The sequence below is a fragment of the Mugil cephalus genome, chromosome 3 (assembly GCF_022458985.1).
Source record: "Mugil cephalus isolate CIBA_MC_2020 chromosome 3, CIBA_Mcephalus_1.1, whole genome shotgun sequence".
Taxonomy (NCBI): domain Eukaryota; kingdom Metazoa; phylum Chordata; class Actinopteri; order Mugiliformes; family Mugilidae; genus Mugil; species Mugil cephalus.
In genome coordinates this window covers 24,155,617-24,168,612 of record NC_061772.1, presented here as the reverse complement: position 1 = coordinate 24,168,612, position 12,996 = coordinate 24,155,617, and the positions used below count along the sequence as shown (strand labels likewise).

General features: G+C 44.2%; 1 protein-coding gene across 16 annotated transcripts in view; it reads right to left on the bottom strand.

Moving 5' to 3' along the window:
* Positions 1-12,996, bottom strand: part of baz2ba (bromodomain adjacent to zinc finger domain, 2Ba) — a 63,814-nt gene that overhangs the window by 26,608 nt on the left and 24,210 nt on the right. For all 16 annotated transcript variants that reach the window (XM_047581369.1, XM_047581372.1, XM_047581371.1 and 13 more), the window contains one exon: positions 2,409-2,600. In XM_047581369.1, coding sequence (XP_047437325.1) covers positions 2,409-2,598 — 190 coding nt within the window. In that variant the 5' untranslated portion in view covers positions 2,599-2,600. The remainder of the gene's footprint in view (positions 1-2,408; positions 2,601-12,996) is intronic.

The window sequence follows — 12,996 nt, the reverse complement described above, 5'->3', positions numbered from 1 at the left end:
GCAAATTCAATTTCTATTCCAGAAAAGGAGAGCAAGCCTGCTTGATGCCTCCGCATAAGCCAGGTAATACACATGCAAAAAAGTGATGACTGAAGAAAAGAAAAAGTGTTGTGCACACTGCAGATGAAAATGTCAAACTACTATACATGTGCACACATCACGGAAATGTAAAGCAGAGTGACAGTGGAGCATGGTGTTTTCTGAACTAATGCAATCTGAGATGTAATAGTAGAGTCAGTTATGTACGCTCTCTAGTAAAACACTGAACATGACTATGAATTGCATGGTTGTACAGATGACTCTCATTTTTAAGCAGGAATCAAACTGATTGTGGTTGTGTGGCCTTACCAGCATTCTGGCATTGTGACATATGAGAGTATATCCCTTTGTGTTGGCTCCAAGGCCCCTCTCTGCCACAAAATCTGCCATTTGAATGTCATTAGAATATGCTGAATATGTAGAGCCCGCCTTGCCAGCGTCAGCTAGTGGATACGAAGATAAACGACTGCAATGCAACCCCCAGAAAGGCCAGCCACGGCTTTCACTCCCGCCTGGGGTACCCACCTCTCCGCCGCGCACCCCCTTCCTTTTTCTAGGCAACACAAAGTGACATCTGCAAATGCCTTTTCAATATTAATGCAGGCTTCCAGAAGGCGAATAATTAAATCTAAAAATTTGAAGGGAGAAAAGGCACGGGAAAGACATACCTAGGATTACCTACTCGCTCTTCCTCACTCTGTGTCTCTTTTTCTCTCCCGCTCTCTTGCCCTCTTTCTCATTCTGTTTCAATCCTTCCTCCACTCTGACAAACTGCACCGCCTGCTTTTTTCATGTTTGGATGCTGCCGAAGGGGGATTAATTTGTTGTTTGTTGCAGTCAATCAAATTTCCACAGACAGATTTAAGTTAATTGCATCCGTGAGTTGATCCCAGAAGGAGCGAGTGCTACAAGCGCCGATCAGCTTTTATTCTCGAAGTGATATCCTCATCAATGACACGTGCACACGCGCGCACGCACGCATATATTTATATATAAACAGGTCTGTGTTCATATTTATATTGTATGTTATGTCACATTTGCAAAGGACCTTGAGTGATACCATATCTCTGCAAAATGAGATGATGTTACTTGCTTACACATGACATATTGTGGCTCTTTTGCTTTATTTTTATGTATGTACGAAAATACTTTCTATGTTTATGCACATACACCGAACAGGGCGTTTGTTATACGAAACAAAGAAGAGCTGGCTCGCTTGATTCCTACAGAGCACGCCAAAAAAAAGTTCAGGACTAACAGTCTGCCTCTCAGCATTTCATTTGACGCTCAGTCCAAAATCGCTTATCTAGAAAATCTGAGCGCACGTAATGGCACAGAGGGATAAGAGGGATGTATAATGCATAGGAAGGAGGAGATGCTCCTAATGGCTTCTTCTTTGGGGCAACACTGGAGATATGGAGGACAAAACAAGGGGCTTTTTTTTTTTTTTTTTTTTGCTTTCTCCTTCTTCCTCTTCTCGTAACTGGGAGAAAACACAACAATCATGCAGAAAGCTGGATATCCTATTCCCTACTCAGTACGAAGGTGGTTTACGTGTGTAGACGTGTGTGTGTGTGTGTGTGTGTGTGTGCGTGCGCGCTTGCAGCAGGCCTACGAAAAAAAACAGCAAGACATTAGGAGATGAGGAGAAAGAAAGTATGAGCAAATGATTCACTCTGTCTCTCACAAGGGATATTTGAAAAACACAGAGATACAAACACACACACGCACACTCACACCAAATATACACACTCCTCTTTGCTTAATGGCTTTGACCAATACATAGAAAGGAAGCTGGATGCTGGACAGGGCTGACTAGACACTGAGTGGCTAACAAATGTTAAATCATGCAGGCAGAGGCTTTCTCTCTCTCTCCCTCTCTCTCCCTCTCTCTCCCTCTCTCTCTCACACACACACACACACACACACACACACACACACACGCACAGTGGCGTGCTGAGCCTGACTCTGAGGCAGCTGGAGCCAGAGAGCTGAAGGTTGTCAGGAGACATGGCGAAGCATGTGTGTGTTTCTCACACAAAAGAGCCCCCTAATTGTTTGGGATTCATTAATGCAGCAGCTTTTCAATTGCAACCCAAGCTGTCAGGAAAAAAAAAAATCCTTGTAGCTGGGAGAGAGGTGTATTCATGCCGGCTGCAAAATAACTGTATAATTAATACTGGAGGATACTCATTTTTCATGGTAAAGAAATGTGGGGCATTCTGAATGCTATCAAGGCATGAAGGTGACCACACTTAGCATCTTTTTGTGGCTACAGGAAAACTTGTCGTGCGTCGGTATTTTTCTTCCGTGCGCTTAGATTTCCGAGGTACAGAAGACGGACAAAAAGGAGAACAAGTGTTCCTTACCAGAGGTGCTGAGGGTGGATCCCAGAGCTGAGGGGCTCGGGGCCAGGCTGCTCTTAGAGTGGGGAGCGGGCGATGACGAAGAGGAAGAGGAGGAGGAGGAGGAGGAGGAGGAAGAAGAGGCCACAGGGGAGGAGGTGCGAGCAGCAGACAGGGTGGGCGCAGGGGAGGCCAGCCGCTCTCCAGACTCCATATCTGTCAAACACAATCCAATCAGCAGGGTTACAATAGCAAAGCACACCCACCCGTACGCTCACAAACACGTACACACAAACGCATACTGTCACACCTACACAACATGTTCAAGCACACGCGTGCACACGCACACACCTCCTGACACTTTTCCTTTCACATCTCACTTCCCCTGAACAATATTTCTATTTAGCCATGCTCACTGGTTCCCAGCCTCTATTGATTCAGTATGGGCTAGGAAGGAGGATGACATGTTTAAGGACTCTTGATAACGGACAACAAAGCGGGTTTTTACATTTTGATGCAAGAAAATACCAGTGGTGGGAATGTGCTCCTCAACAGGACGGCCACTTTTACAGAGAGCTCACTCCGCAAAGGTTGAAGTGGGATGTTCGGGATGACAGAGGTTAGCAAAACACTCGAAACACAAAACAGGCAAATAATACATTTGTCACCGTTCTTTGTCATCCTCTGGCCCCGCAAACATACGAGGACACACATGTGCAAACTCCCACACGTGCACACCTGCGTTCCACGAGCAGGATCTTTTCACACCTCCCTGATGAAGAAAGCACGCCACTTAAATGTAACATCACTTTAAGGCCCTTAAAAACAGCACTGCTCCCTGAGTCCTTTTAGTAAGAACTAAAACTAAATGGACGGGCTTTCAGTTGATAGATGCATTAACCAAAATGTTAGCTCTCCATTATCAGTCCCACAGAGTCACCATGCGCCATTATCAACTAACCAACAACATAAACCTGTTACAAGAAATATTTGGCCATTCTGCAGCCAAATTATTCAGCTTTAATCCCCTTTTGCTTACAACTGAGAACACAATGTGGCTGTGCCCACACAGTCGCTGACTTGTGGAGCCAAATAAATACAAAACAGTTTCAAAAACACATGAATTTGCACAAACATACAAGGACGCAAATTCGCGCGTTTTAACCCCCCACTGCAGACGAGACACACACGCACACAAAATCACCTCCCCTGTCTATCACATCAACCTGACTCTTTTTCTCTCTTCGCCTTTTCCACATCCCTCTGCCTGACACTAATCCAGGACTGAAAATCCCCTTCAAAAGCACAGTTTGCAGATTGTGTTTTACAGGCAGGCTTTGTTATTGTGTCATTACACATAAACAGTCTCTGCCTCCATCTCTCTTCCCTTCTCTCCCGCTCCTGCCACCCCTCCGCCACCCACCCTCCCTCCCTCCCTCCCTCCCTCCCTCTCTCCTCTGCAGTGGGAGCAGAGCCACTGATTAAATCTCTGAGACAAAAGCTGCTATCCTCTGAATATCAAGTATCAGCCTTTCGCCAGGAGCAACACTGACAAGAGAGAGGGAGAGAGGGAGAGAGCGAGAGGCGCGGATGACAAGAAAACCTGCTGCAGTCCACGGGGAGGAGGCTGGTGTGCCATCGGACTTGGGCAGCCATGACTGCCATTGCTGCAGTGTAAAGACGGTGGTTGTGTAATTATGAGCAAGGTCAAAGGTCTTTCGAATAGCCTCTCATGCAAGGTGACAGGGTGTGGGCTAAAGAGCCAAATTATCAACCTTGAAGGCGAGTAAATGAACGTTACTTATTAGTTACAAGAATTCATTTCTGCCCGAGCGCAGATGAGGAGTTTTATTGTTAATCTTAACCAAAAAGTGTTACCTCTCCGCCACACTTTGTTGCGCGAACGCCTGTCACACTCTATGCTCCTCTTCACTTTAGCTGTCACCTTTTAAATGTCAGGTTAGGGTGGAGGGGAAAAAAAAAAAAGAAAAAGCTGAAAAGGATTGTTCCGCGAGATTAAAAAGGAAAAAAAAAAATGACTTTTCCGTGGCCGCTCCTGACAAAAAAATGTAAGTATCATTAGACGTGTGATGAAAATGGAGAGGAGCTGTGGCCCTTCATAATTATCATAATGCACATGAAAACAAAAGGCTCGTGTCTCAGAGGACGAGCGAGCTTATGTGGTGTCAGCTGGTAAGTGAAGCGGATCATTCCCTACCTTTTCACCGGGAAGAAAAAAAACGCAGAAAGAGGGAGAGAAAAGATTGAGAGATTGTGGAGGGGGAAAAAAAGAATGAGCAAGACAATGTACTCTGATTTTGTTGTGGAAAAGGGCACGAGAAAGGAAAGGAGAGGAGAAGATGAAGGACAGGCTGTAAACCATTCCTGTCGTTTCTCAATATCTGCACTTAATGCCTCGCCTTGTCAAAACGTGATGATGTGAACAGAATTGATTTCCCCCCCTAACAAACAACAAAAAAAGCAATCCCTCCTTTGCAGAGGTGTAAAGCAGAGCTTCCCTCCCCCTCATCTCCTCTCATCTCTCGCAATCTCTCAAAGGGCCTCTTTCTGGGATGAGAGACAGAGAGAGTGAGAGGGAGAGAGGACAGAGTGGGGGGGGGGGGGACCTCTGCGAGGCAAGTCCATCTTCCTCCGACAACTACAAACTGATCACTTAGTGCAATTAAATCTAATAACAATAATAAGATTGAGCTCAGCAATGTACTACCAAATGCACAGCCACAACAATGATTGCAACAATAATGGAGCGCCGAGGTATTTAAGGATCCAATCCTGACTTAATTATGAGAAATTAAAATGGATTTAGAATCAGAATTAGCTTGATTTTATAGGTAATTAACGGCACACCACAGTGGCGTTATAAGGCGAGCGTCATAATCTCCGTGAACGGCTAAATCAATTTGACTTAAACAACGCCGACCAATCAGCGCGGAACACCGCAACCAGAAACAGCAGGTCTCGCAGATGCAAGGAGAGGGAGAATTTATGCTAATGGCTGAACTATGATTTATAAGATGTGTTCCAGCGCCGGATTCACAGTCACGTCCACAAATACAACGCAGCACCCAGCTGTCAACGCATGCAGCTAATAGTGGCTGCATGCGGCCCTTCAGGAGATAGTGTAGCTATAAACAGCTCTGCGGTTTTATGATTGCATGTGGCCTTCATATAGGAGCCTTCACATGTCAGTATGATCTGAAAGGAGGGCAGAATAGTATAAAGGAGAGATAGAGTGTGTGGCGTATAGTGGCGGCGCAATGGCCTGTGCTGCTTGGTATGTGGCCTTAATTCACGGATTTGTTTTGTGGTGTTGCGTGTCTGTGTTGTGTGTATGTAACAGTGCCTGGTTACGTACGTGTTTTACAAAGGGCCGGCTATATATGTGCCTATATAAGTGTGTGTGTGTGTGCGCGTGTGTGTGTGTGTGAGTGTGTCACCGCCTCAAACTATTCAACATCCCATGTGTGTCACTCCTGCCCCTTTTCTCCTCACCCCTTCAACACACACAAAACACACACACACACACACACGGACACACAGTAACAGATGGCTGATACTAACTGAGATAATCCGCCAACAGAGTCATCAGCATGGATCAGTGGTAATCAGAGTGTGGACACAATGTCTCTTCTCCAGCCGTAATGGAAGGAGCGCCTGGCGCAAGAGAAGGGAAATGCATTATTCCCCACGATGCCCTGACCCCATTCAAAGACACACGGTGGCTCCCAGCTCTCCGTCTTTTTTTCCTCCTCACTGCAGACGACAAAGACTGTATCATCACTGCTTTTGCAACAGCAACTCTCTCCTCTGGATCTCGTACTCCCTGCCTTTTGTTGTGATCCGCAACCGAGTCAAACACAGACCTCTATTTAGCCGTGTCCCGCTCCAAGCAGCTAACAAGAGAAATGTCAACATATTAAGTGTGTCATGGTGAAGGTGGCTGGTAACGAAAAGGGACTGCAATGAGTAATCGTAAGCAGCATTTAAGGGCCATTGCGTTTTTCTTTTTTATTATTATTATTTTTGTATCACTCAAAACAAACATATTGACTTTTCTACAGTGCCATTTCTAAAAAGGGATGAAGTTCTTTCTGAGAATTGATAATACTCGTCTAATATCCAGACACTCCTTTGGTTACCAGGTGACAAACAGTCAGTCAGTTCTCATGAATCACTCATCACTAAAAGCCGCACACACACACACAAACACACGCACACACACACACACACACACACAGAGAGCAGTACTTTCTGTTGCACCAGCATTTGTGAAAGTGAGATCATTAACACGAACTCTGAATCAGCAGGAACATCTTTTATTTCTGACCTTGTATAGCTGTTGCTCAGTCACACAGTGTGTTTGAACTTCCCATCCCTCTTATATGCTCGTGTGGGCGTATGTTTTTGTAGACATGGCATGTGCATATTCATGGATGTTTGTGCTCTGTTTGCCTGTTGGTAATGAACACTAACTGAGCAAGCTCGTCTTGTTTAAAGCACTATGTACACGCAAAAGCTCGCCTGACCCCTTTTCTCCACCCTTCACCGCCCACCCCACCCCCACCGACACGCACACCATCAGCCAGGAAATGACATAACCAGGCGTCTCTGCAAAAATTAAGTGACAACCTTTGTCCAGTATCAAACATCGACTGAGGGAACATTTAAAGAGACAGTATGTACTCTGTGATAACATGCTGATTGCATGACTTTATTAATCAGCTAAATGTTATTCCTCTGATTACGTTGCATTTTTTTTTTTTTTTTTGTATGAGTTTAATCACCAAGACACTCAACTTTTTTTTAATCCTAACGTCAAAAAAAAAAGCATGGTGAAAAATGATACTAAACAGGATATTTTTTAAAAGATTGTGCCGTGAACTCACAGTTGATTGCGCCAGAGCCTGAAAGGAGCACAAAGAGACAACATGCCCCAGTGTGGCCTGTCTAGGTGACAACAACTTGAGTGACTCAGACCCCTCCCTCGGCGCTGCTCCTGCCCAGTGACAGATGGCAGAGCAGGGCATGTAGGGGATGGGCACCATCTCTCACCCTGCCTGAGCTAGCCTTGGCAGTGGTGCTGGCCACAGGTCTTATTACAGCCACACCACTGCCTGTCTGCCTGCCTGCCTGCCTGCCTGCCTTCATGTAACACTGGAGCTTACCACGCTAGAGCTGCTTACAGCCTGCCAGGGTAAAAAGGTAATGATATGGTCCCGTGTTCAACAAATGGGAGAGTGTTAGTACTGAAGAGTTTCCAGACTGAGTCTTCACCGGGGCCCTGGCGTAACCCATACACACACGCGTGTCCGTGTCGCAGTAAAAGGCTTTAGCTCGAATATAAAACCAAACGGTGCGCCATACGCATTCTGTATATTTTTGAAATGACAAGAAATCAGCTCTTGCCAAATAGCTTTATTTGCCTTTTCAAGCATACTGTAGAAGCCAAAGGCTGGAATCAACACCCCTACTCACCATCCGTCTCTGCTGGGTTCCCACTGACAATAATGTGATTTTGGGACATGGTGACGACTCGGTGGAGAGGAATAGGGTAGGCTTGTCACTTGTGTTTGATGTCAACCCTATGTGTGACAGAATAGTGTTACTCAGCTCAACCAGACATAGTACTACTCCCATTTCCTGACCGTAAATAGAAGAGAATGAGCTGGCATTGAGTGTGTGTCTGGGTGCGTGTGCTTAAGGAAGAAAATCTGTGTGTGTGTCTGTGTGCACACGAGCACGCCCATATGCGCCACTCTAAGTATCATAAAGTAAGCTCAATAAGAAAATTCCCATCTCTTACGCTCATTCGCATCTGCATCCAGCCAAAGCTAATTATTCTCCCCATGGTAACCTAGCAGGGTCTTCACATCAAAAAACCAGAAGTGTGCATCAGGCAATCATCCCTGATGAATCTGCCCTTCTCCCTCTGCTAGCCACTCACACTCATCTGTCTCATTGCTCATTACGGTTTTTCTGCAGACTGAACCAGATCTTCTCGCCACTGGCTGCATGTGTCTACACAAATCCATAATGACTTCGGAGCAGTTCAGAAGCACACAATAACACAAGCTCAGTGCTTCTGAGAATAACGCATACATTCATGCGACGCGCATGTACACGCGCGCAGGCACTCGCCAGATGTGTTGGAGGTGTGGTGAGCAACTGCCTGTTAAGGTGAATTACCACTTTGATTACAGACTGTTACAGTATTTTACATTTTCTCAAGCCCAATTTCCCCGACAAAGCTTCAATATATGTGCCAAGAGCCCGACTGATAATTCGCAAAAACTGTTCCTCGAGGCCTCAAATATTGAGTTTAAATGCCAGGTGAACCACTCACTTCAGAAAGTGCATCCAACAAATTAAATAAGGTGGCTACAATCCTACAGCAAACACCACGGCAGACGTTCGCACAGTGATATAATCTCGTGTCATTCTCACGACAATGCCCCGACCAGGGAGTGTTGCAATGCTAACTTGAAAATCTAGTACCTTTATAGAACTGGATCTAGAGAAAACAACACATTAAAATTAAGACAGATCTAATACAGACACATTATTGCAAACTATTTAACTCTAAGCACTTGGAACGCATCCACTCCTCTTTAATGTATCACAATGCGTCTCTTTCTCATGCACTTGCTATAGCAACTTAACTGAATGCTGAATAATCTAAAAACAATAGCGATGAAGTTTTTACATTGATGGTGATGCTCATTTTTCTCACAGTGGCTTGATAGTATGGTCTGCACTGAATGAAATGAACAGGAAAAAGAACACTCTGTTAACAGAATAAACATTTTAAATGATACACCATCGTATGTAATGTATCGTGTGTGATTTCAAGTTCGTATCACGTGTCAATCCAGCCAGATACAATCCTGGAAAAAAATATTTATGATATAAACCACGGTCTGTTGAGTGTGATTTCCTGTGAAAATCTAAATAAGATATCCCCCGTTCTGTGAACTGCACATATCTAAATAAATGCAGGAAATACAACAAGAAAACATGAGACTGAATAACAGGAAATAGCGTCAGTTATCTGGGAATATCAACCAAAGAAAGGGGGGGAGGAGACAGAAAGATAGAGAGAGACACGCACGGGTGGGGGGTACTCCAGATATGCATAATGCAAATGACATGCATGTCAAATAGCAAAACAAACTGACAGTGACAGAACAATGGAATAGCCAGAGAGTGGCAAACCTTGCTTGAGCAATTGTTGAAGCCCCTTCTGTCCATTTCCATGGGAAGGATCCCTTTAGATTTCAGCTCAACGGAAACTTTACTTGCAGTAGGTAACGGATATCAATGTGCAAATGTGACAGAATTCAGATAAGTGGTCTGATGACAGAAATACCTTATCCGTGACTAGCAGCCACTAGTCTGGTTTAATGCTGCTCCCGGAGCACATAATGTGTTGTTTAACAGAACACAAGACGCAGTGTACGCGCCACAATACCCGCTCCCCTCCTCCACACGAAGCCTGAGGAGCCATGTTCCTTCTTTACAGGTCAGAAGGTGTCCAGGAAATAATTGTATTATTATTAAAAAGATCAGTTACAAAAATGTCTCATACTGCAAGAGACAATTTGTCAATTTGTTTGTGGATACCTAGTTAATCTGCAATAATTCTGATAATTAATTATTCTTTTAACTGAATTTCCACTATTATTTAGTTCAAGTATTGACTCGAACATAACGTGTTTTGGGCTAATATGCACTTTATAAACCATATAAATAATAATAGCCATAATAATAACGCATAATCTTGCGATTCTTCTTTTGTCTTACTCAAGATCACGACAGTATAATACCGCGTGCAGTGGAGTGGATATTTGCTTTTGAATTAAAGACACAGAAAATGGAGTATTGTGACGACTCATGGTATCAAGAGGTGATGTTCTCCCCGGTTCCTGCTCGTGCAAAAGCTCATTTAGCTATTAACATTTTTCTAAATAAAACGGCTGCTCACATCTCTGGCTCGTCTCTTCCGCAAACCCCCCCCCCCCTCCACCTTAACACCTTTCTCCCGCCCAATCTCTCGTCTCTCACTCTCGCTTTTCACACTTCCTATTATTTCATCCTTTTGTTGAAATCACCATTAATAACACCCGCGCATAATGACTTCATTAAAGCACCCCGGTTTTTGTGCCGAACACAAACAGACGAAATCGCGAATTAAGTTAAACACGCACTTAACACGAGGAAATGAACAGAAAGCAAGTTTACAGGTGCGTGGCGTGCTAACAAAATCCACGCTGTTGCACGTGCGTGCGAGCAAATGCTGAAATCAAGTAAGCAGTTTCGACAACAATCTGGCAACGCGGGGTCTGCGGAGGGAAAATCCATCAGCATTAAACTCAGTACGCCAATCACTTGTACTCCTCTGCTCAAACGGATGCTTTACTTAATGTTAAACATGTGAAAATGACTGGCTGGAAGAGAATGGTGTTGTATTGACAGAGAGGGAGGCAAAGCAGCAGGCAGTCAGCCACTCTGTTCTGCTTCACTGCAACATGGGAGGGAGGCCAGCGTGGACACATGCACACGCGCGCACACACACACACGCACAGATGTAAAAACACACATGCAGGCATGTACACAAGGGCAAGCACACACTTGCACAAATGCACACTCAGTCGTAGTCTCTCTCTTACTCTCTCTCTCTATCACACACACTCACACACACACACACACACATTTACACACAGTGCAGCAGGTGAGGTGCCAGCACATCACAGCGCTGCCATTTTTCAGTGTCTTGCTCAGGGAGAAGCGCTCTGACATTTTATGAAGCACTCTGCAGAAATCAGCAGCTTGTAATGGCGGCTGGACTGTCACTCCTTTCCACTCCTCACACTCCCTCTATCTCCTCTCCTCACGCTGCTTTTAAGATATTATCTGCCTTGATTAGCATAACCTAATCAATTTGACAAAATTGGCTTTTAATTACAAAGAACAATCTTGCCTTCTTACTCTCGGTTTAAGCTTTAAATGTCTTTTAAACGCGGAAAACTGAGGCAGAAAGTAAAACGCCCGCGAAAGGTTGGAATATGGAACCTATCGCACTCACTTTGACTGACGGCTAAAGGATGTAACTGACAACAATAACATTTCATTCATTTGATATTGTGAACCTTTTTTTTTCTTAAATGAACCAGTGGGAAAAACAATGCGATTACACATGTAAATATGCAAATATGTTTGCTCATACATATATTTACTTGAGCCCTGTAATCTTGGCTGCTGATACAACTGTACATGCTCACTGGAAAGGCCAAAAAATTAGCCTTCCTTGTATGAAACCAGAGATCTATAAGTATGATTAACTCTGTGGCATGTTGTTGTGCCTGACAAGCTCTCTGTTGAGGAATGATTAACTGCTACTGACTCTACAAACCGCTGCTAGCACATTAACACAATGTTTACACTAGCCAGACCCTGACTGAAGCCATTACTGCTGCAGCTAGACTAGCGCTCGTCTTCGGAGGCTGAGTAGCCTCTGGCTCAACAATTTACAACGATGACAAAGCTTGGCAACCATGCTCTAAAGTTTACCTCCAAAGTTTCACTCAGGGCCAGCACATTTTAGAGCAACTCAAAATAGTATGCCCACAGGAAAAAAATATGATTCAACTTGAAATATGTGGGAAGTGTCAAGGCCAAATCTCTCAGTGTAGGCTACGCTATAAACCTTAAACTAAGCCGATTTCATTAATGTGACATTAGCATTTGTAATGAGAAAAGGGGAAAAAACCCTTGGGACATCTTTGTACTGTTGCAAAACACACATACACACACACACACACACACACACACACACATGCATGTATGTATATGCCCGCGCACGCATAGACAGTCATGCAAACAAAAACACACGCAGACACATAAGCTGCAATATCAGCCGCTAATTTACATCCCTATTACACAAGAATCACAAAATGTAGCCAAAACACAGAGGAGAGGGAAAAATGTTGTATTTGCGTAGGTTTTATAATGAAATATCACAGATTAGTTTGTGTAAACGAGCTGTGACAGTTAGTTCAACCTTTACCGATGAACTGAGTAAATATTTCCAGACAAATAAAGCCTGGCATTCACTCCCACTCTACACTTCTCCAGACAGGAAGGAAGGCAGGGAGATTGTATTGAGACCAAATCTTAGATGATCTCATCACCCCCCCTTTTTTTTTTGTGACAGCCCGGTGGACGTCTGTGATACTCGGAGCTCATCACGACAGCATACACTAAGCTGACTTGTTCTGTATGTCCCTTTATAAGAGTCCACACAAGTCCTGACAAGCAGGGTTTTTGTTAAGTCAATATTGAGCTTCACATTTCTGATTTGACAAAAGAAGCTGTAGTGTCTGACCAGGGGCCCTGTGTGATTGGCCTGAACGTTGCTTGTGTGTCTGTGAGTCACAGACGTTAGGGCTGACGATAAAGCTGGAATTGAAACTGTGAGGCAATTCACCATAATGGTACTTATAAAAGAACATGACAAGCCCATCGAATGTTGCTCTACAGGTAACTTTCATGATGCAGCAAAGTGATATAAACTTAATCAGTAACCATTTTTATT